The following is a 20542-nucleotide window of genomic DNA, read 5'->3' on the forward strand; positions in this document are numbered from 1 at the left end:
TCCTGAAGATGAAGCACAGCCATTTTCCCGTTCATCTTAAGAAACTAATCACGAAACAACAGCGAGTTAGCTTTACGTTTCATTAATATACCATTTAATATGTGAGCAACATGATGAAACTGTGATTTAAATATGAACTATATATTTAAAACGATAACAAACAACATTAAACGATGTACCGCGAAGATATGTAAGTAAGTTAATAAATTCGCTCAATCTATAATTATTCGAACGAAGAAATCATTGCAATTTTAATTTAATTCTTTTAAGGAAAATAGTGAATGAATGTCCATTTTGTTCAGTACTATGTGTTTCTTTAAAATAAATTGTACAACCAAAACAATAAATTAATTGCATTAAATTAATTGCAATCATGAGCTAGGATTAAAAGAAAAGCAATACATCATATTATTACCAAAAAATAAAGATAATCCTTAAATCCTTAGTTTAAAGCAAAAATAAAAGGTTTACCTTAAGTTAATTTCGATAACGTATAATAGTTTCGTTTCTCATGGTTAAATAATTGAAAATTTTATTCAAAGTAATCATTTCAAAGTTTTTGTTGTTGCTTAAAGGCAAAGCAGAAATATTTAAATATATTTTATTAATTATAACAAAAATATTCGTAAGTTATATCTCAAGTTACAGGGCACTTAAAATGTGAATAACATTTTCCAGTTACTTTAAACAAATATAATTTTCTCATGATATTCGTATTTATCAATTTGTTTTTTTTTTATATTTTACAAACAAAAGGACTTTTTTTTTGTAAAAAATTAAATCAAAAGAAAAAAAAAGCAAAACTCGAGTGCCTCGACCATGAGTTACCCAGTACCCAAAGCATGGTGCATCCTAGTAATACTCAAGTGGAGTATGGGTAAGGAGTAAAAAAAGAAGGACATCTGTGAAAACTTCTGTATAAACTATTTAAATGGTAATATTAATCTTGAACAGTTTTTGAAGAGAAGAAAATAGATAAATGAAAATGTATCAAATAAGCGTGACAATTATTAAGAGTGGAGTAGAGTGGAGACCTCTAAAAAATTCAAATTTAAAATTTCCTATATAGTCTTGGAAGCCTCTACTTGCTTACAAAACTGGCTTACTTGTTTAGCTAAGGTATTTTACTATTTTTTTTAAACTTATTTCTCGTGTTAAACTTTGCAATATAATAAAGATAATTTGTTATATTTTCGAAATTATAATCATATATTTTTTAGCTGCGAATGCCTGCCAAAAACAAAATGCAAAAGGTCAAAGGTGGGAAGGACTGCCTCGGCACTCCACCGAAAACACGAAAAACGTGTGCCACAAACAACCAACAACACCTGAACAAAGTTGTCTCGACTGGCAGACAGCGGCGACGGCGACGATGACGACGCCACTGCCAAAAGCGAAATTCAAAAAGCGAAAAGGGAAAACTTTCGCAGGGAAACTCAAACTTTTTATTTGCATTTTTTCATATTTTTCAAGATGCGAGGCGAGATACTTTCGCTACAGAGCCAAGAGCCAGGAGCCAGGAGCCAGGATCCAGCAACCAGCAGCCTGCCGGCCTAATTAAAGCGATTGTGGTGTTGATGTAATTGCTTGCAAATGAGTAACACTCCTGTGGCAGCACCGAATTAGCAGCACTTTACAGGTAAACAACACCAGCAGGTGCATAAGTGGTTGAAATAAACCGTCACAAAAACTATCTATTAACATTTCAGCCTCAATAAATCGCTCGATTGTATTTATTAAGGATATGCACACACACACACACACACAACATAAGTATAGACGTGTGTATAATCACTTTTCACGTATGCTTGGCGGCGGATGTCATTATCATTTTTCATGCTGTCTGGGCGGATTGTTGTTGGCCACTTATTGCTAGCATCTGTCATACATCGCAGACATTCTCGAACGTGTGTATACAAACTTCCTTCCATTTTGCCTCGTTTGTTTACTTCGGCTTGGCGCAGTCTCAGGTTTCCTTTTCTTATTTGCTATTATCCATAATTCAATTTATCATTATGTGTTCGTTATGATTTCTTTGAGGTTATATAAAGGCTTCTTCAGATTGTCATTGCCTGATTGCTTTTGTTGCCTAAACTTTCACAGCTGAATTGATAATTTAAATGGTTTACTCTGGAGGAATTAAGTAGTGATAGTTCCAGAGTTTCCATCGTTTTATTTGCATTTACATTTTTAATTAATTGCATTATTTTATTATGAGTAGAATATATTACGTTATTTTCTGATTATTGAAAATATTATTAATATTTATTTTTCAACAAAGACTAGGGATTACTTTTGATATTTAATTTTTTCGGCCTTTGAATTTCGCTTAGTAATGCACACTTGCCAATCAAAGTAATTGACGTTAAGATTTAAAAGGTTCGGCTTTCAATCGGGTTTCTTTTGATTATTGATTCATTTTATATTGTGTTACTGTTTGCGTTAGTTTTGCATATTTGCAGTTGTCACTCAGGACGAGTCCACCGTGCTTGCTGCTCCTTTTGGCTCCTTGAATCCTTACCTACCTCAGGGCACGGATATCGATGGACTACGATGTCCGAGTGACAATTGCAGGAGTGGGGATCGGATTGTTGTGGTCACCTTGATACGGCTGTGATTGCAATTCCATATTACATTCGCACTGTAATTTTAGCCTTATTTATTCTGCACGAAACTCCCACCGCACCCAGCCAGTTGGGAATGGAATCAATTATTAACCGCATTCCCTCTGCACACAACTATCTTGGGTGGGCGGTCAGGTCAACTCAAGTTTTCGCCTTGCGTATCGCCTGTTATTATTTTATTCTTTAGTGGTATTGCTGCGGACGAGTAGAAAAATGGTAGAAATTCATATTTTATAGGCGCGGACGTGTCGCGGACTGCAGCTTCCGAGCTCTGCTGTAGTGTGCTGGGCTGTCGGCTGTCGAGCGGCGAGGACGACGGACGACGGAGGCAGGAGCCAGGCCAGCAGGAGCCAGCAGGAGACGCGCACTGACGGTCACAACAAAAACACGACTGAGGCCGCCCAGCGGCCACCAACGAATAACGGGGCGAAATTGAAAGCGAGCGCCGCCACCGATGGCGAATGCTAGTGCGAATCGGACTCGTTTTCGGCTGGCTTCAGTTTCAGTTTTCCGCATTCAGGATTCAGGTTGAACGAAATTGAAAGCGCTGGCCTCTGCCGAAGTGGGTCCTCGCTCTCGCTCGTCCTGCTCCACAGCAGCAGCAGAAGCAGCAGCAGGAGCGGCCCAAGAGCTCGCGAGCAGCAGCAGGCGCAGCTGAAGGCATGTAAACAAAGCCAGCACGAAGCTCGGTCAGGTAGGGAGCCGAGCTGATACGAGGGGATACGAGCTGAGCGAGCCGAGATATCCCGAGTGCACAGACAGCTCATGCTGAGCGAAAGCTCTCTCTTGGTGCCGCTCAGCTGTGCGTGGGCGTTGCAAACAGCTGATAGCAGCTGTCGCTCTCTGAGCGCCTCTCTTTTGGCCTAATTTGCTGACATTGCTTAGACACTGATAAAAACAAATTAATTTCATTGAAAGAAGAAACGATCATAATGGGATAAATATTAAAATCATAAAATAAAATAAAAAATATTCTAGTCTCTCTTATTTTAGCCAGCTTTCATAAAACTTTTCATGGTACAGGATTTAAACCTTGCTATGCTACCTATATACTTTATATTCAACATAGGACAAAAGTATAGTAATCTATTTTAGAAGAACTCGAAAAATTTCTCTCCGTGTAAAAGCTCGCTGACTCGGACGCACACACTCAACTGCATTCCGTCGTTATCCTAGCTGACATAGTAAACATGACCAAAATGCATGTTCCCCAAGGTGCCAGCGTATCTGTGTGTGGGTGTGTGTATGTGAGTGGGCGAGTGGGCGAATGTGCGGGGGTGAAGCCACATTTGACGTGCCAGTGCCACATTCATTTGCATATTTGAGAGCGTTTTCTGGCTTACGCGTGAAGCGGGCGTTTGGCTGTGTGCGAGAGCCGGGAACAGGAGGCAGGAGGCAGGAGGGCCTGGACCACACACACCGAAGTCTCATGTGTAAGGCATAGATAAGTTCAACTTAATTAAAGTTTCAGGCGGGACAAAACGTCGGCTGCTTGGTTTTTCGGCTCTTTGTCGTTACATAAATTATGACAATTGGCTATGCGACTTACAAGATGCACCCGAGACCTTGCTCATTTGCCCCCATCATCATCATCATCATCATCATCATCATCAGGATAATCGCCAGGCAGTGCCCTTACTTAATTATTTATGCCACCCACATCGTTTGTAAATAAATCTGTGTAAGCTCCAATGTATTTATGAATTTTAGATTATGGAATCAGAAATTGGTTAGAGGAAGAAAGTGTGTTGTAATCCGAGAAATAGTTTAAACATAATTAGCTGTCAAATCACCAAGGACTCAAGTGCTCTGATTAGTTATCCTTACTAGGGTCAAGTTGAGCCTCTTTTAAAATTAATTACAAGCTGGTTTTAATTAGAATATTTTAAAAGTGGACTGACTACGAACTTTTTATATACTATTAAATAATATTACACTCAAACTGGCAGAAAATGGTTACCCTACAGAAACTACGAAAGTATGTAATATTAATTTTTTAACTTTTTTTTTGTTCCAAATGTTACTTCTTTCCACACTTTATTAAGTCTAAGTTTCTTTTTTACACATACGTGAAACCAAGAAAAAGTGTAGCATACTTATGAGGAGGGCTACGAAGGATACGAAAATTAGCCAATTTGAGACATCCAATTTGAGACGTCCGATTGCGGTGTCACTTGCAGCTTCTGTTGATCCTACTACAATACAATATTATACCCTAGTTATCTGCCAATTGGGCTAACGTATTAATCAGTAAGATAAATTAAATCTTAATTGATCGCCAGTCGGGAATATTATACTAAGCGAAAATATGAATAAGTCACGAACCAGTAAATTTTGCGGAACGAATAAACATCTAAACCGGATAACTTTATTGCATTTTGGGCTTTCCGTTTTTTATTCCAGAATATTTTGATCAATAAGCTTCTCTTAATTCAGTCCACTTCAGCAATTGATATAATTAGTGCATTTCGTCTTCCTCGATGTCGTCGTAGTCATGGGTTTCATAATCTTCCATCGAGGCGACCAAGTCAAGTAGTGCCTGGACCTCCTCATCGTCGACCATTGGGTCCCTGATCAAACTTTGCGGGAATGGATTCATATCACGACGCTTCGCTAACTCCTGGTCCGCGCGCTGCTTCATCGCAGCTATTACTTGCTGGTGAATCCGGTCCTCGTGTTCCTTCTGGGCTGTGAGGATAATATTTTTCATCTCCCTCTCACAGCGTTGCTCAGGGGTCAGATTGATCAACGAATCCCTGCGGCGGCCATCTACTTCCTCGTAGGCAGCCACATAACTGATCGAATATCCGGCGAACATTTTTAATGGAAATTCAATGAAACCAAAAATAATGTGACAGCTTTCCGAGAGAGTTCAAGGAATATATTATTTTATTTGAAGTATGTACTCAAGACACTATTGTCAGAGTCTACTTAGTTGATTCGAATTTTGGTATATTAACATGACTTTTTTTTAATACCGTTTCAGTTCCAATACTTTCATTACGGTCTCTTTTTCCCAAAAATTGCTGCAGTTTCACCATCTCGTACTCCTTGGCTGCCTCCATGATTATGTCATTCACCTGCCCTCCAGTCGAGTTGGCCTGGACAGGATCCATGGCCATTCGGTTAACTTGACTACCGTTGCCGATTTCCACATAGGCAGCAGTCACAAAATCGGTTCCCGATTGCATTGCTGCCTCTAAGATCCCAGAGAACTCTAAGCAAGTCGGCTGATTGCCGGCAAGAAACTGAATCGAATCAACAGTATAATAACCCTAAAACCACTCATTTTTTGTGATTGTCCAACAGTTCAGTGAAAATGTAAAAAATATATAAACAAAACCGCAATAAACATAAACATGCTGAGAATGCGTCAACAAGTTGGCCAGTAGTACCAGTCGAACTTTGATATAAACGTTGTTTAGATTTGAAAAATGAAACGGAACCGTGGAAACATGTGTTCAAAGCTTAAAGTTCTCTGTTAGTCGGAAATGCAGGGCTTTTCCAAAAGCTCTTATGGCAGGAAGTCTTTTACGGCTAGCGAAAGCTTTCGGCAAAAGCTTTCTTGGTTCACGCCTTTATTATGGTGAGTTTTCGTTTTGATATTCTATGTCCTCCACACCAGAAAGTGTAATTCATTTATTTATACCTCATACGACATATACGCTGTAGGAAAAAGTATAGTCCTCGGCTATTTGTTTAGTTTGTTGTTCGAATTTTTGAATTTCTTGTCCAATTAAATTATCATTATTATCATCTGTACAAAATATTAGTATCTGTAAAAACGCAAACTCGAAATATGCAAATTTGAGTCCCTTCTATTAATACCATGTCAAGGCTATGCATTAGGACTTATTGATTAGTGTTAGCGGTGTCAGGAGCGCCACCCTCGTTCAACCGATGCATTTAATAAATAATGAGCTCCTGCTCACCAATGGTCAGCGCCCAGTTCGTCACGCATCGTAACAGCGGAATAATGAAAGGTGTCACTCGGTCCGAAAACGAAAACAAAGCCAGCCCAAACAGAAGTCCCATTCAATTATGGCCAACACCAATGCCGAACAGGAATTAAAAATTCCATTTGTGATTGGGAAAGGGGGTGTGATGAACCATACATACATACTTATATTTAGCCTAGCTCGTCACTCGTTTCTATTAATCAAATCCTCGAATTGGATTCAATTTACTTTAATTGGTTTACGGGAATTACATGGGCGGGTACCAAAACAAAAGCATAGTAATGAAAGTTTATAAATACATGTAATTTAGTAAGGATTTATCATTAAGATAAGGGCGAAAAAGGTGGAAATATAATTTCTCATTTACTATTTTTTTTCTTTAAGAGAGTTTAAAATATTTGGGTTTTCTATAGATTTATGCTATTCGACAGACAAATTGTATTCTTATTATAACAAATATGTATTCATACCATCGGCAGGAATGAAGTTAGTTTGTGCCCCCAAATTATTGTGATTTTTTAACTATAATGATTTGACAAGAAAAATTATTTCAAAATAAATTAAAATAAATTAAATTAAAAGTCATGACTAAAAAACAGAAGTTTTTAAGTATGATTGTTTAAGTTAATTTGATATTTGTATGTGTATTCATTTAATATTTTATTATCGATTCATTAGTCAATAATCCATGAACTAAATGAATTCTACGAGGGTAATCTAAACTATTATTGTGAAAAGGGAACAACCCTAAACACTGCACTGTTTAAATAAGAGTTATTTTCTCCAAAAATAAAATGTTTTAGTTTCAAAGTGTATAGAAAAAAATTAACGAACAAGATTTCAGAAATTCTCTTTACATTAGTTCCAAAAACTTCTTAGCCAAATTCACCCCACGGCTGTGTGTATTTAAATTTGTATTTGACAGACACTCACACACTTATATATTCGCCACAGACACACGTCGTATACATAATATAGAGAGTCAACATTCCTAATCCCAACCATGACCAAGAACAACAAAACTTAGCGGCATAAAGTTGGCGCCAGTCGAAGGAAAGTCAGACAGCCAGCCAGGAAATGGGCGGGCGCGACTACCACCCAATTGGAATTCCCGTTTTCCACTTTCCATTTTCCACGCTTCTGCACACTGAATCTGGGACGTTGCACCGACTTGTTGCACTCACTTTTCCGCTGCCGCTGCCATCCACGGCTGCTTCAGCCGGATCCGGGTGCAGGTTCAGCTGCGAGACCGCTGGCGTGGGCAGGGGCGTGGCCGCGGGCGGGACCACATCGCCGCTGTAGTAGTCCGCCACGCTGGGCACCAGCAGGACGCCCACCTTGTTGCGGGCCACCTGCTGAGTGGTGCGACGGTGCCGCGAGGGCAGCATCATCCTGTGGGCCACCAGAGCCATGATCGACGCTGGGAAGCGTTACGCGATTTTTTGAGTTCTCCTTCGAAGGATCTAAATCGAATCGAAGTCCTGGCACACACAGAGCACTCGCGGAGGGCAAATCAGAGCCGCGTTTGCCTTAAGGAAATGCTCGCTGCCAACTGAAGGGCCAAAAAAAGGAAAACAAGCCGCAAACGAAAAACGAGCGGCGAAACTTTCAACGCACCGGAAAGAGGCGAACGACGAAAGGAAATGGCTGACAGCGCTCTCGCTCGCTCTCGCACACACACGGCCAGTGTGTGTGTGTGTGTGCTTGCGTACTAAACGCCGCATGCTTGATGAGCGTTTTGTTGTTGCTCCTTTAACGTTAATATTAATGTCGGAATCACATTGCACTATGTGGAATTTGACCCGTTTTCGTGGCCAAAACTCATTTTTCGCAAGTATCCAAATTTGCGTATTTTCAATGATACCATGTTATGAATTGATCAAACTGCTATGTTACATACCCAAAATGTTAACTTAACAGTTCAATGTTAAAATAACAGCTGTTAAAGTCAGCTGTTGCAAGCGAACACCACGGGCTGTCTTATAAGTTGACTTTGCGGTGCAGTTTCAAATTGGCATATCTCTGACATAAAATAATTAAATAACCTAATTCAAACTGAATATTAATTATTCAGGTTATTACTATGTGTTGATACTAATATGTTGCGTGTTCCGTTCGTATTTTTCTAAAAATTTGTACATTTAGCAAGTGGTGTCCATTTGTCACTTTTGGAAATAAAGTTGAACTTTCCAAAGGGTTTTAAAAAAAGGTTCAAATTGTATCAGCGAGTGTCCATATACATGTTGTAGGTTTGTCAATTCTGAATTCAAAATATATAGGCTCATTGTGCGTTTTTTGCGGTCTTTTGCGTAATTTGAATTATTAGGAAGCAACATCTTGGTCAGAAATGCAGAACTGCTAGTAGTGTGGCGTAAGCAAGGGAGGTTCAATTTCTCCGGAAATATATTGTGGAACAATCAAACTCCGCAGAATATAAGGTTTTCTTAACCGTTAAAACTGATATCGACGTTAGGGAAGACGACAATACCTATTTTTTTATAATAATAATGAAATTGATGACAATGATGAAGTTAATAATTAATATGTAGAATAATAAAACCAAAAAAAATGATATTCTTAAATAACTTCTACATTTATTATCCGATCTGAACCAAATTTACAGGACACATTTAAAATAAGAAATTCATCCTGTGTTCCAAAATTGGGGTCTCTAACTTGAAAATTGCTTTAAATATTCTATTTTTTTTTTCGATTTCTGTGGGCGGAGGGGGGCGTTGACACGCCCACTTTTCTAAAATAGCTTCCTATAGTCATAACCATAATTATATAAGAAACCTGCATTAAAAAATGTTAATAATTTCAAAAATTTTAATTTTGGCCACGAAAACGGGTCAAATTCCACATAGTGCATTGTCTGCCTGGAGCGCGTCTGTGTGTGAGTGGCGACTGTCGTGTCTGGTGTGCGCCTTGGCGAGAGTGAGTCCTGTCTGTGCGATACGTGTGTGTGTGTGTGTTAGTTTACCAACACGTGCACGCCACATTTAATAAACGAAAGTCGAAAAACAAGCAGGAAACATGGCGCAAATGTAATATTTGTTGTTAAAATAAAATGACGAAAAGGAAAACAAGTTGTAACATAATAAAGCATGATAAAGACCTGCGCGACTTTTCAATACCCTTCTTTTATAACTGATGGGTTGTTATTTTTTATAAAAATGTATAATGACCTACAATTTGCAGCTATTTATTATTATTAAATTAATTAAAAGGAAATACTCGGTTTGGTGGGTAGCAATTTCAACATAAGCTAGTCACATTTTCCGTTCCTGTAATACTTGCTTTAATTTTAATATTTGATAAGCCTGTTTGGTAAATACTCAAAATTGACGACGCACCCTAGTGGAATTGAGAAGTACGTTAAGGATGCTTAAGAACATTACCAGGACACGGTGGATCAGTGTGCGTCACTACGCGAAGGATGTTAGGTTCGGCATGGAGGCCCGCAGCTTACTCCTGCGGGGCGTGAATATTATGGCCAATGCCGTGGCCACCACCCTGGGACCCAGAGGCAGGAACGTGCTCATTGAGCAGCTACTGATCTCTCCGCGGATCACCAAGGACGGCGCCACGGTGGCCAACAATGTGCAGCTGAAGGACCGACGCTGGAACCTGGGCGCCCAAATGCTGCGCCAGGCGACCAACAATACCAACAATGATGTGGGCGACGGCACGACCACGGCCACGATCCTGGCCCGCGGCATGGCCTGCCAGGGCATTCAGGCGACCCGAGCTGGTCAAGTGAATGTCCAGCTGCTGCGGGAGGGCATTCTGGAGGGATCTCAAGTGGTGTGCGAGACCCTGAGTGAGATGTCCGAGTCGGTGGAGACCATCGGTCAGGTGGAGGCCGTGGCCAAGGTGGCCCTGAACGGGAACGAGCGCCAGGCCGAGCTGATTGGCGACACGTTCTTGGAGCTGGGCGAAGGCGGAGCCATCCTGCTGAAGGAGTCGCACAGCACTAAAGACGAGGTTAAAATCCAAGAGGGCGTGTCCCTGCCTTCTGGCTACTGTTCGCCCATCTTTGCAATGGCGGCTGATGGCGATACCCTGGAATTGGGGAACTGCCTGCTGTTGCTCACGTTGGCCAAGGTAGATCAGATAAGCCAGATTCTGCCGGCCTTGGAGATGGCCAAGAACAGGCAGCAGCCTCTACTGATAATAGCTCCGCACTTTGCCAGCGATGTGCTGAAGGCTCTGGTCCTGAACCTCCTGCAGGGTCGTGTCCAGGTGTGCGCTGTCAAGGCCCCAGGTTTCGGGGACGAGCAGCGCGACCAGATGCGGGATCTGGCCGTGGCGATGGGTGCCAGTCTGCTGGAGGACGCCAGCTGGCTAGCGAAGGTCACAGATGAGGACCTGGGTGAGGTCGTTTCGGTGATAGTAGATGCGAAGAACACACACATTTTGAAGCCGATCAATGCAAACGAGGAAGAGGTGGAGAACCGGATTGGGCACATCCGCGAGCTAATCGACGAGGCCAGGACAGACCAGGAAGTGAATCAGCTACAAAAGCGTTTGGGTCGCATGCAAGGCCACTTGGCCACCATCTATGTAGGCGGCAGCTCTGAGCTGGAAGTAACCGAGCGAAAGGATCGCTTCAAGGACGCCCTGCGCGCCGTTCGAGTGGCCATAAGTGATGGCGTTGTTCCTGGTGGCGGTTGCGCCTACCTTCGCTGCATTCCCGCCCTCGAAAACCTGCCGGAGGCGCAAGTGCCGGAACATCAGATGGGCAGGGAGATCGTGAGGGATGCACTGCGCTTGCCAGCCTACACGATTGCCCTCAATGCAGGGGCAGATCCCGATGAAGTTGTCCGGACAGTGCTCGCCGAAAGTGGAAACTTTGGGTTCGACGCGGCCACCGGAGAATTCTGCGATCTTGTTGCACGTGGAATTGTAGATCCCACGAACGTGTTGCGAGCGGCCGTAAGCGTTGCCGCGGGAATAGCCTCTCTCCTGGCCACCACCGAGGTGCTCATCACCCAACAACCGGTCGAGGCGAAAATACCGAAAAATCAGGTAACGCGAGATCTAGCGAAACTCATTGGAATGTAAATAGTTGGTAGTAATTGCAGCAAGCTCTAAGGCTTAAATCCAAACATCATTAAATTATGTGGTAAAATATATAACAGTTTTGAATATATTCTTAGTTATTCTTTATTAATTTTGTGTCCTTGGAAGCAGTGAATTTCTTTTAGATGAGGTGCTTACTCAAAATTAATGATGTTACATCTTCCTTTACCCATTGATATTAATTTAGTTTCCATAATAACTCCCAAAAGGGTCCGATTAGCTTGGATTAGTCTCAAGTATCCTTTACAGAACAACATGATCTTATTGATGGCGTGTCTCGCTTTCTTAAAACCCATTAGATTGCATCCTAGATCTCTGGTTTGTCTCAGGTCATAATAGCATCAGTTTTTCTGGCTATACCCTAAGTTGTTGTACTATGCAATGAATTTAGTCCTTTAGATCCTATGTGGTATTTTTTAGCTCCTGGGGCTCAATCGAATATGTTTCAAGAGAGGCGCCAACAAATCGTCTCTTGCGATGGGCAATCAATGAAACTTTTTAAAAATAAATGCATTCAAAATATTTCAAATTTCCAACAACAAATTATATGAAGATATAGCATACTATCTCTGACAGCACTGCTACAGTGTTGCATGTTTTTTTCCTGGCTCTTTCCATTATATTTCGCGCCCATGCCTGCTTTAACTCAATAATTTATTCTTGCCAACCTGGATTTATCAGACAAAGTTGAAGGCCCATTGCACTTATTCAAAAGCACTTTTAACTTTAAAAAAATTTAACGAGGATACTAGCGCTATGTTTTCTAGGGTTTTAGTTTTAAGTTTATTATCAAACCGTAGAACAACGCTTAGCCAATAAATACAAAGGAAATATTTGTTTAAATAATGAAATAATAACCTATATAAGTAAATTTCATACTGTCACATTCTTTTCATTCCCTTTCTTATTTTGATATATTTCTATTTTGGGGCTTTTGATCATACAGTCCACAAAGCTATCCAAGGCCAATTCAGTACCTTGACCTATTTGAGTTTGGGTCTTATTTGCAGCTGTTTGTCCTTTGAATAACTTTGGTCCTTGTTGTTGTTGCTTCAAGGCCTCAAAGTCACTATGGTAAGTCTTATTTCGAAGGAAACCGAAATACACAAACTCCTTAGCAGGTTTTTTTTTATTGTTTATAAAAATTATTATTCTTCAGGACTATTAAAAAATTTTCAACAAAGTGGCTGCATTAATTTTCTTCTTTCCTTGTTTATTTGTAAATTAACAAAGATGAAATATGTAGTCAGTAGAATGATCAATATAAATTGATTTACAAAAATGTTTTATTGTATTTAACCATTATCCAGACTAGGCCTAATTTAAGAACAGCTCTATTTAGTTAGAAAATAAACACGAACAGTGTACCCATATTTGTGGTTTATTTTATGGCTTGTCTCCTTGTCGAATTCATAACATGAACTCATACGAGCACGCGTGCCGCCGCGCTTGATAGACACAGAGGGAACTCCTGTGGCCTTACCCGCACCACTTGATGTCATTCGTCTCCTGCTCACCCACTCGACTCACGCCTGGCTTGACCTTAACCATTTGCTGCGTTTTGTTTGGGCGCCGGCAGCAAATACATATGGAAACGGACAATAAACAAAGCGGAGCGGGGGAGGGGAAATGTCAGCAGCCGCACTTTTATTTATCTTGATATATATGCTCCACATATTCATACGTACATGTGAATACGTCAGTTATGTAAGAATGTAGCAAAGTCATTAACGGTGATTAGGGACAATCAAACGGAGGAAGTGCGGGAGCGTTACAGTGCCGAGCACGGAGCACGTATACGCTACAATGGACTGACAAGCCGAAACATCTGTTTATTAAGGAGGTTGACCTTCACAAACACATGCACCCACACTGGCGGCGCAGCCAAAGGGCACAGGCAGGACATGCATAATTAAGGGGCCTGGGATAATTTTTTGGGTCACTGCCATTGGAGGGTCGTGGTTCGTATTCGCCGGCTACAAAATTGCAGTTTGAATAATGCAACAGTGACTCCTGGCAGTGAATCGAGATTATGGTCGAGACAGGAAAGTCCAATCTGATTGGGGCGCCTGAGAACTTTGCAACTCCAATGGTGTTTACGGAGTACGGGAGATATCGGAGCATAAGTGGACTTACCTTGACACGAAGATACAGATACAGATACAGATACGGATACGCATACGGATATAGCTAAGCATATACACATATAGATAGATGGGCGGTTTGATGTCGGAGCCTGGACAGACGCCGGGGCTAACGATTCTTGAGGAAGCGCAACATTTTCCACCGCTTCCCGCCGATTCTGTGCCGATGTCTGAGTGCAAAGTGATATGGAATTGTGCTGTGGTGATGGCTGCGAAAGAGATAATACAGAAAATACTCATTTGGATTAGCGTATGGAATTTCTCTAGTCTATATCTCATCCTGCCGACACACGTATGCTCCACTGTCGCTGCTCCAGTTCGTAAATACAAAAATCCAATGGCACAAAACCAACCTGACAACTTGTCGCCTCTTGTTTTAGCAACACCCCCGGAAGGGAAGCAAGCCGATAGGACAACGGCAGGCCTGCCATGTCTGGCGGGTCCTACAACACCCTCGTCGCGGCGCAAATACAAAAGGACACACAACGTCGAGACCCATGCTTGGGCCGAGGGGTTTTATTCGGTTTTTGTTTGGTTTTTGCCTCGTTGTCGGACAACTTCCGACTTTTGCGGTGGCGACTCATAAATCAAAATGACCGAAACGTGCGACAAATTGTAAACCGAAGCAAGCAAGAACCGACAAAGAAAATTTCCTTAAATGTATCATTAAGATCCAAAAATTTAAATTTAAGCCTAATCATTTATATTTTTAAATAAATGAATTACTTCTTTTTAAACAATACGCTTAGATCTAGTTAATATCCCCTGGAGCTTAAGTAATTAAAGCAATACATTAATAAAACAACTTATTTTTTCTTTTTACGTTGTCTTATAACAATTTTCCCAAAAAATATTCGCACAACAAATGCTTGAACGCCGTTTCAAGTCTTTGAAATTCGCGCCCAGCAGAGCCTATTCCTATGAAACGAAGTGACACATCAGTCAGCATAAAACAGTGAACAAAATGTCTATCGCAGTTAAAGGGTAATCGATAGGTGTCGCAAACTAAAACTAAATATCGATGTATTGACAACCTACAGCCGACAGTTAACGAGAAAGAATTCTATCAATTTACGCTCTTTATTTTTACGTTCTACATGAGATTCCTATTTCTACATGAACATTCTACTCCAAGGAAGAGAATTCTAACCCATCTATCTATAAACGTGTAAAATTGTTTTATAGCCGTGTAAGATGTGAAATGTTAAAAAAAGCAAGTTTCATCCATCATTGTTAATATCCAAAAGTATAAAAAAAAAAAATTGCAACATCGATATTTTAGCAAACAAAATATCACGATATAAATATATCATTTAGAGAAAATATATCGATACATTAATATTTTGTTATATTTTCAACATCCCTAATATACAGATAGAACAGACTTCAAAACGTAAATTCGATCCCGCAGATACTCCGCTCAAGCCCGAATTTGTTTTGCAGCCTGAAGTGACTCCGACCAGGTACTACTATCCGAAAGATTCACCCACCAAAGCCGGTTACAGCTAGGATACGGCGCGCCGTTTCGAAGCTGGCTTCTGAGTCTTTGGGATACAAATAAAGTTGATTTGTTGCCCCCGCATCTCTTTTGCGGAGTTGAACCGCTTGAGCCCGGTAACTGTGAGTTCTCGAGGATTGCATTGCATTTGGTGTATCCTGATACCTGTGTCGGTATCCGTCAAACCGCCGCGCTTGTCAATCGGTTCACTGATAAAGAGATAACCAAATATAGCCTGAAGTAAGCTAAACGGGCAACAGTAATCAGATGTTTTGACTTTCTGCGGTTAGGATGACAAACCTCAGCCCATTTGTGTACTGGTCACAGACCAAAAATACCCTGCTGCTCAAAGTCGACCTCAAGGATGCCAAGGTAAGTGTGTTTGCCGCTCCGCGCCTGACTGGGGTTGCCTGCGAAAAATCAATACTAATGTACCGAGCGTTTTGCAGGGTGCCATCGCGGATTTTTCGCCGGTGTCAGTAAACTTTAGTGCCAACGGCTATGGAGCCCGCGGGGTGAATGCGTACAAGTTTCAACTGCACTTCTACTCCCTGATAGACGATGAGACTGCGAGCTTCGTGGTCAGCGACAACAAGATCGAGCTGCAAATCCGGAAACTGGAGCCTGCTTGGTGGCCCCGCCTAGTGGCCACTCCCCAGAAGCCGCACTGGCTGAAGATAGACTTTGACCGCTGGCGGACGGAGGACGATGCGGAACTGGAGGAGAAGCCGCGGGACGTTCGTGAGGACTACGAGCAGGAATACGCCGAGCTTCAGAAGCGAGAGCTCGGCTACATCAAGGGTTAGCCGGGGCATTGATTCCAATTCAAAGAAGTGAGGTCTAATGAAGGATTGTATTCCGTTGCAGAGAAAACGAAGAAGGTCTACATGATTTTCTACAACCTGGCTATGTTCGTGGGCTACCTATACATGGTGGCTGTCATGGGAGTACTCTACTATCGCGATGGCACCGAGAGTATCGGCAAAATGTACGCCAATGTTGGGAATGCATTTAAGTTCGTCCAGTTGCTACAGTATCTGGAGGTGATGCACCCGCTCTTCGGCTACACCAAAGGTAGTCCAGTAGTGCCATTCTTCCAGGTGTCCGGGCGCAACTTTATCCTCTTTCTGATGATCGACATGGAGCCACGCATGCACGCCAAACCGGTGGTTTTCTATGTTTTCGTCATCTGGTCGCTAGTGGAGCTGGTGCGGTGAGTCAGTTGTGCCTCTAAGACTTTGCCCAATTATGACAGATTCATGTTTTCCCGCCAGCTACCCTTTCTATTTGGCTCAGCTGCTGGGCCGGGAGGTGGGTCTGCTGACCTGGCTGCGCTACACGATATGGATCCCGCTGTACCCCATGGGTATCCTATGCGAAGGCATCATTATACTACGGAATATTCCATACATCGATGAGACTAAGCGCTTCACCGTGGAAATGCCTAACACTTGGAACATCACCTTTGACATGGTGCTCTTCCTGAAAATATACCTTCTGCTGCTAATCCTGCCTGGTAGCTACATGGTTATGTCCCACATGGCCAAGTTGCGGGCCAAAAAGCTTGGACGGGGCCGCGCCAAGCGTCGGCAGCAGCACCTGCATGCGGACTAGTCGACTCACTGCCGTACGACAGCAACGAGGTTCTTTTGTTTTCCTATTTTCATTCAAACTTAAGCAAAAAGTCCAAAGATTATCCAACATACTATTCAGAACTCTGACTTTCATTAAACTTTTTCTTAATATTGCAAATATGTATACCGACTTTATTTCGTCAAATGGGCTTGTGTTCGTCAGCATTTATACCACCAAAGGCAAGGTAACAGATAAAAAAAATTGTGAGACGGATATTGTTATTTTAGCCAGCAATATAGCGATTGCTTCTCTGTAATCTATTTAAGATTTGATAAATTAAACTGAAATGTGAAGATAAACCAATCTTATATGCGTGGATATTAAACTACGAAAATACTAGTTTCAATTTTCTTATTTTGATATTGAGTTTTAAGTTGAAGAACGTCCCAGTGGATGAAAACTATTGTAAAATGTTTTTAGTAACACCTCGGAACAATTAAAAGCTACATGTTCTAAAACAAACTCAAAAAAGAGCGTTAAGTGAACAAACCAGTGCGATATATATAGTATTTATCCCTTATGTTTAAAAATTATCTGGCCAAAGATATAATAATTCGTTTTAAATTCATAAAACATTCACACTGATACCCGTAATACTCTTTTATAAAGTTTTGGGATTAATTATTAAGTTTTGGCTTCGAAAAAACTTTAAACAAGAGTACAGGATTTTAAGGCAAAGCCCAAAGACCAATCATTCAATCGTTTAGGGTTAAGATACTATTTTTTTGTTGGTGCTAGTGCTAAAATTTGTAAAAGCAAATTCCGATTTCATTGACAATTTTAAATGAAAAATATGTAAAATTGAGCAAGTTCGGCGTCCACTCTACAAAATAATAATTTTTAGTGTCCATAAAACTCTTCAGAACAAAAATTTCAATTGCATTAGTTAATGGACAAGTTTATCGAAGTAGCGTAGTCGTTTTCTTTAATTGTAGTTTCATTGGCAAACTTAAAACAGATTTTCGAAAAAAGGGGAAAATTTGACTGTCCAAATCATTGTAGAAGGGCAAATGGTATTTGGGAAACTTTTTAGAGAAATTACAAATTTCAAGACGATTGATTCAAAATGAAATACATAAAATTAAACTTTTCATTTTTGGATTACCATCAAGTGGGTGTATTTCAAATTTAGATTTATTTAATATATTAGATAAAGGGAAAAAAAATACATAAAAAATTGTTTTTAAGTTTAATTGTTTCTTTTTTAATTGATATTAAATTTCGAATAGGTTTAAATATGCACTCGTCCTTAGCTGTGTCAGTTGCTTACAGATATGAGTGCAGAAAGTCTGGATTTAAATTTAAGAATGACAAAGTCAGGTCAGCCCAGGTGTTTTTTTCTTTTTATTTAAGACATAGTTTGTTAAAGCCAGAATAGCCCTTCGGAATAACGAAGTTAGTTTCCTTGCTAGTTTTTGGCAACGTTACATCACATCAAGTGCGATTGTGTTACCGAGTGCAATATAAATATAAGCCGACATACCAAAAGACCTCGTGCACTGAGTGTTAACATCCTGCTTAATATTGGCTCTTTTATTTGCCTTGCCGTTTGTGAGGTATTAATCCTGTTTGTAGGCAAGGACGATGCACGACTTGCTGCTGATCCACTCGACCCGGAACTGGCTTGGAATCCTGTCAGGAGCTCACTCCCGGCCCCAATTATTTCTATTTTTTGCGTGAGGAGCTCACACATGTAGGGCAGTTATTATTTATGAAACGTAGTATATGTGGCTAGGAACTTAATTGCGTTCGGATTCCTTTCGTGTTCAACACATCAATCGGATCTCTTTGGTGGAATAGGTGTGCTATAACCTTCACTTCACTTAGCTTGGACAAAGTGGAGCACTAATGGATTTGAGGATAGTGCAGCCGGCAATTGTCACCTGCTGGGCGAGATTAATGGCCCTGGCACGGGCCGCCAATTCATCCAACAAGCCTGCGAAATTTCTCCCCATCAAGTTCCGTTTCGCGTGAAATATTCATTGCAATTTGCACTCCGTCTCGGCTTTTCCGCGTCCTTTTTTGGACTGGCGCCCGAAACTGAACCGACCCGGGGTTAACGCTCAACTAATCACCAGCCGCGGCCAGCCGGCAGCTAATAAACCTCCGGGAGAGAGGCCTGCCCACTTGCTGATAAATGGGATTTTGATTAATGCCGAGCGCGATTGATTTTCGGCCACGGAGCAGCTGAGCCAGCGGTTTAGCCCGTTTTCGGAGGCGGAAAAATGTACGGAAGTATGCCATCTGACAGCCGTCTTTTGGGAGAGTGGGTGTATGTGGAGACGAGGACGAGGACGAGGACTAGGATGAGGAAGTGCAGGCATCAGCAGTGGCCTGCATTCATGATTTACCGCCTGGTGTAGCTTCCCGGTGGCTGCAGCTCTCCGTCATCCCGAGCCCCGTCCCTTTCCCGGCGGTCATTTATCAACCGCGCCTCTGGCAACACTGCCCACCAGGGAAGGTCAGAAACTATGCCATGCGCCCGAGCCGAGAAGTATGAACAATTGGCCTAGCGTAAATTGCACGCAATAAAAAATAAGCGAGGGGGAAAAAAACCAGATCCCACAAAATGGTTTTTGGCAATTATTAAATTAGGGATAAGCTCTGGCAGTTTGCTGAAGAAAATAAGTGAGTGGATGGAAACCTTTTTTTTTAACTAACTAGTCTACTATGTGTATGTATGTCTTCCTTTCTATATAAGTATACGTATCTGTGCTAACCATAAACGCTAGAACAGGGAAAACCATAAAGAGGCAAACCACAGGCCAGCCCTGCATTTTCTAGACCAGCCTTATGCAAGAAAGTATGCAATAAAACTTTCATTAATTGCTGAACACAACCGCAATGCATTTTAATGGTGTTACTGCCACATAGAACACTTAAAAGTACCAAAAGAAGGTTTTATTATACTCAGAGAAGGAAGAAGATAGTTTCAGAAAAAATGACCACCAATTGGTTCCCAAGTAGCAACTTCTCAAATTATATATGTGAAAAGTTGTATCTTATTAGAGATATTGGTATATTATATCATTACAACCAATTGATTCCATAATATAGTATTAAAAATATAAATTTGATTGTTAGGGTATTCTAAGTTTTGGTTCAAGAAGGCAGACGAGGCTATCATTAAATATCAAATTTTATAAAATGTTCACATAGACAAGTGCTTGGTAAATATTTTATTAAATTTACATTTCTTTAGAATTATGCTGTTGACTTCCAGTAAAAATTCGGGGCAAAGTGATGGTAAGGAAAAGCAATAAAATCCAATGTAATAAAAGCCATACATAAAATGTATGAAAGGGTGTAAGTATCAGCAAACATTGTGCGCAATACATTCGCAATGTGTACTTGCCAAGATTTGTGTGCTCAAATGGCTGGAGACGTCGTCAATGGAACCACCAAATCTGACTCAGGGCCAGCAACAATCTTTGCATTTTTGCATTCGCTTTCGATTGAGGCTGCTGCTGCTGCTGGCGCCAGAATCGAGGAGCAATCGATGCCATTCACATAGTCCATCCAATCCCCCCGAGAACCACACATTTTCTTTATAGCTACTAAGTAGTAGTTCAACGCCAGGGAATCCCTTGTTTGAAA

General features: G+C 41.1%; 5 protein-coding genes across 7 annotated transcripts in view; 2 read left to right on the forward strand and 3 right to left on the reverse strand.

The window, feature by feature from the left end:
* LOC110185134 (uncharacterized) overlaps positions 1–20542 on the reverse strand; it is an 89843-nt gene that overhangs the window by 38767 nt on the left and 30534 nt on the right. For all 3 annotated transcript variants that reach the window (XM_086832130.1, XM_086832128.1, XM_086832129.1), the window contains one exon: positions 13805–14021. The gene's annotated coding sequence lies outside the window, so the exon portion shown is untranslated. The remainder of the gene's footprint in view (positions 1–13804; positions 14022–20542) is intronic.
* Positions 4957–7928, reverse strand: LOC110185113 (uncharacterized). Its single transcript, XM_086832131.1, has one exon. It carries the CDS (start codon positions 5440–5442, stop codon positions 5083–5085), a length of 360 nt encoding a protein of 119 aa, XP_086688257.1. The 5' UTR covers positions 5443–7928; the 3' UTR covers positions 4957–5082.
* LOC110185118 (uncharacterized) lies at positions 4957–8119 on the reverse strand. The gene has a single exon (XM_086832132.1). The coding sequence runs from the start codon at positions 7993–7995 to the stop codon at positions 7675–7677; it is 321 nt and encodes a 106-aa protein (XP_086688258.1). The 5' UTR covers positions 7996–8119; the 3' UTR covers positions 4957–7674.
* Positions 9549–11738, forward strand: Hsp60D (Heat shock protein 60D). Its single transcript, XM_020953740.2, has one exon. It carries the CDS (start codon positions 9968–9970, stop codon positions 11648–11650), a length of 1683 nt encoding a protein of 560 aa, XP_020809399.2. The 5' UTR covers positions 9549–9967; the 3' UTR covers positions 11651–11738.
* On the forward strand, positions 15121–17062 carry Hacd2 (3-hydroxyacyl-CoA dehydratase 2). The gene is made up of 4 exons (XM_020953760.2): positions 15121–15682; positions 15760–16111; positions 16178–16523; positions 16585–17062. The coding sequence occupies exons 1-4, from the start codon at positions 15602–15604 to the stop codon at positions 16922–16924; spliced, it is 1119 nt and encodes a 372-aa protein (XP_020809419.1). The 5' UTR covers positions 15121–15601; the 3' UTR covers positions 16925–17062.

Source organism: Drosophila serrata, unplaced genomic scaffold, assembly GCF_035046125.1.
Source record: "Drosophila serrata isolate PLE 108 unplaced genomic scaffold, ASM3504612v1 contig_245, whole genome shotgun sequence".
NCBI classification, from domain to species: domain Eukaryota; kingdom Metazoa; phylum Arthropoda; class Insecta; order Diptera; family Drosophilidae; genus Drosophila; species Drosophila serrata.

What these genes read in the sequence shown, in the direction of transcription:
- Hsp60D (XM_020953740.2), top strand. Translation starts at nt 9,968, where the DNA reads ATGCTTAAGAACATTACCAGGACACGGTGGATCAGTGTGCGTCACTAC.
- LOC110185113 (XM_086832131.1), bottom strand. Translation starts at nt 5,442, where the DNA reads ATGTTCGCCGGATATTCGATCAGTTATGTGGCTGCCTACGAGGAAGTA.
- Hacd2 (XM_020953760.2), top strand. Translation starts at nt 15,602, where the DNA reads ATGACAAACCTCAGCCCATTTGTGTACTGGTCACAGACCAAAAATACC. An exon ending in AGAGCTCGGCTACATCAAGG is followed by an intron (nt 16,112 to 16,177) that starts GTTAGCCGGGGC and finishes ATTCCGTTGCAG; the next exon opens with AGAAAACGAAGAAGGTCTAC. An exon ending in TCGCTAGTGGAGCTGGTGCG is followed by an intron (nt 16,524 to 16,584) that starts GTGAGTCAGTTG and finishes TTTTCCCGCCAG; the next exon opens with CTACCCTTTCTATTTGGCTC.
- LOC110185118 (XM_086832132.1), bottom strand. Translation starts at nt 7,995, where the DNA reads ATGGCTCTGGTGGCCCACAGGATGATGCTGCCCTCGCGGCACCGTCGC.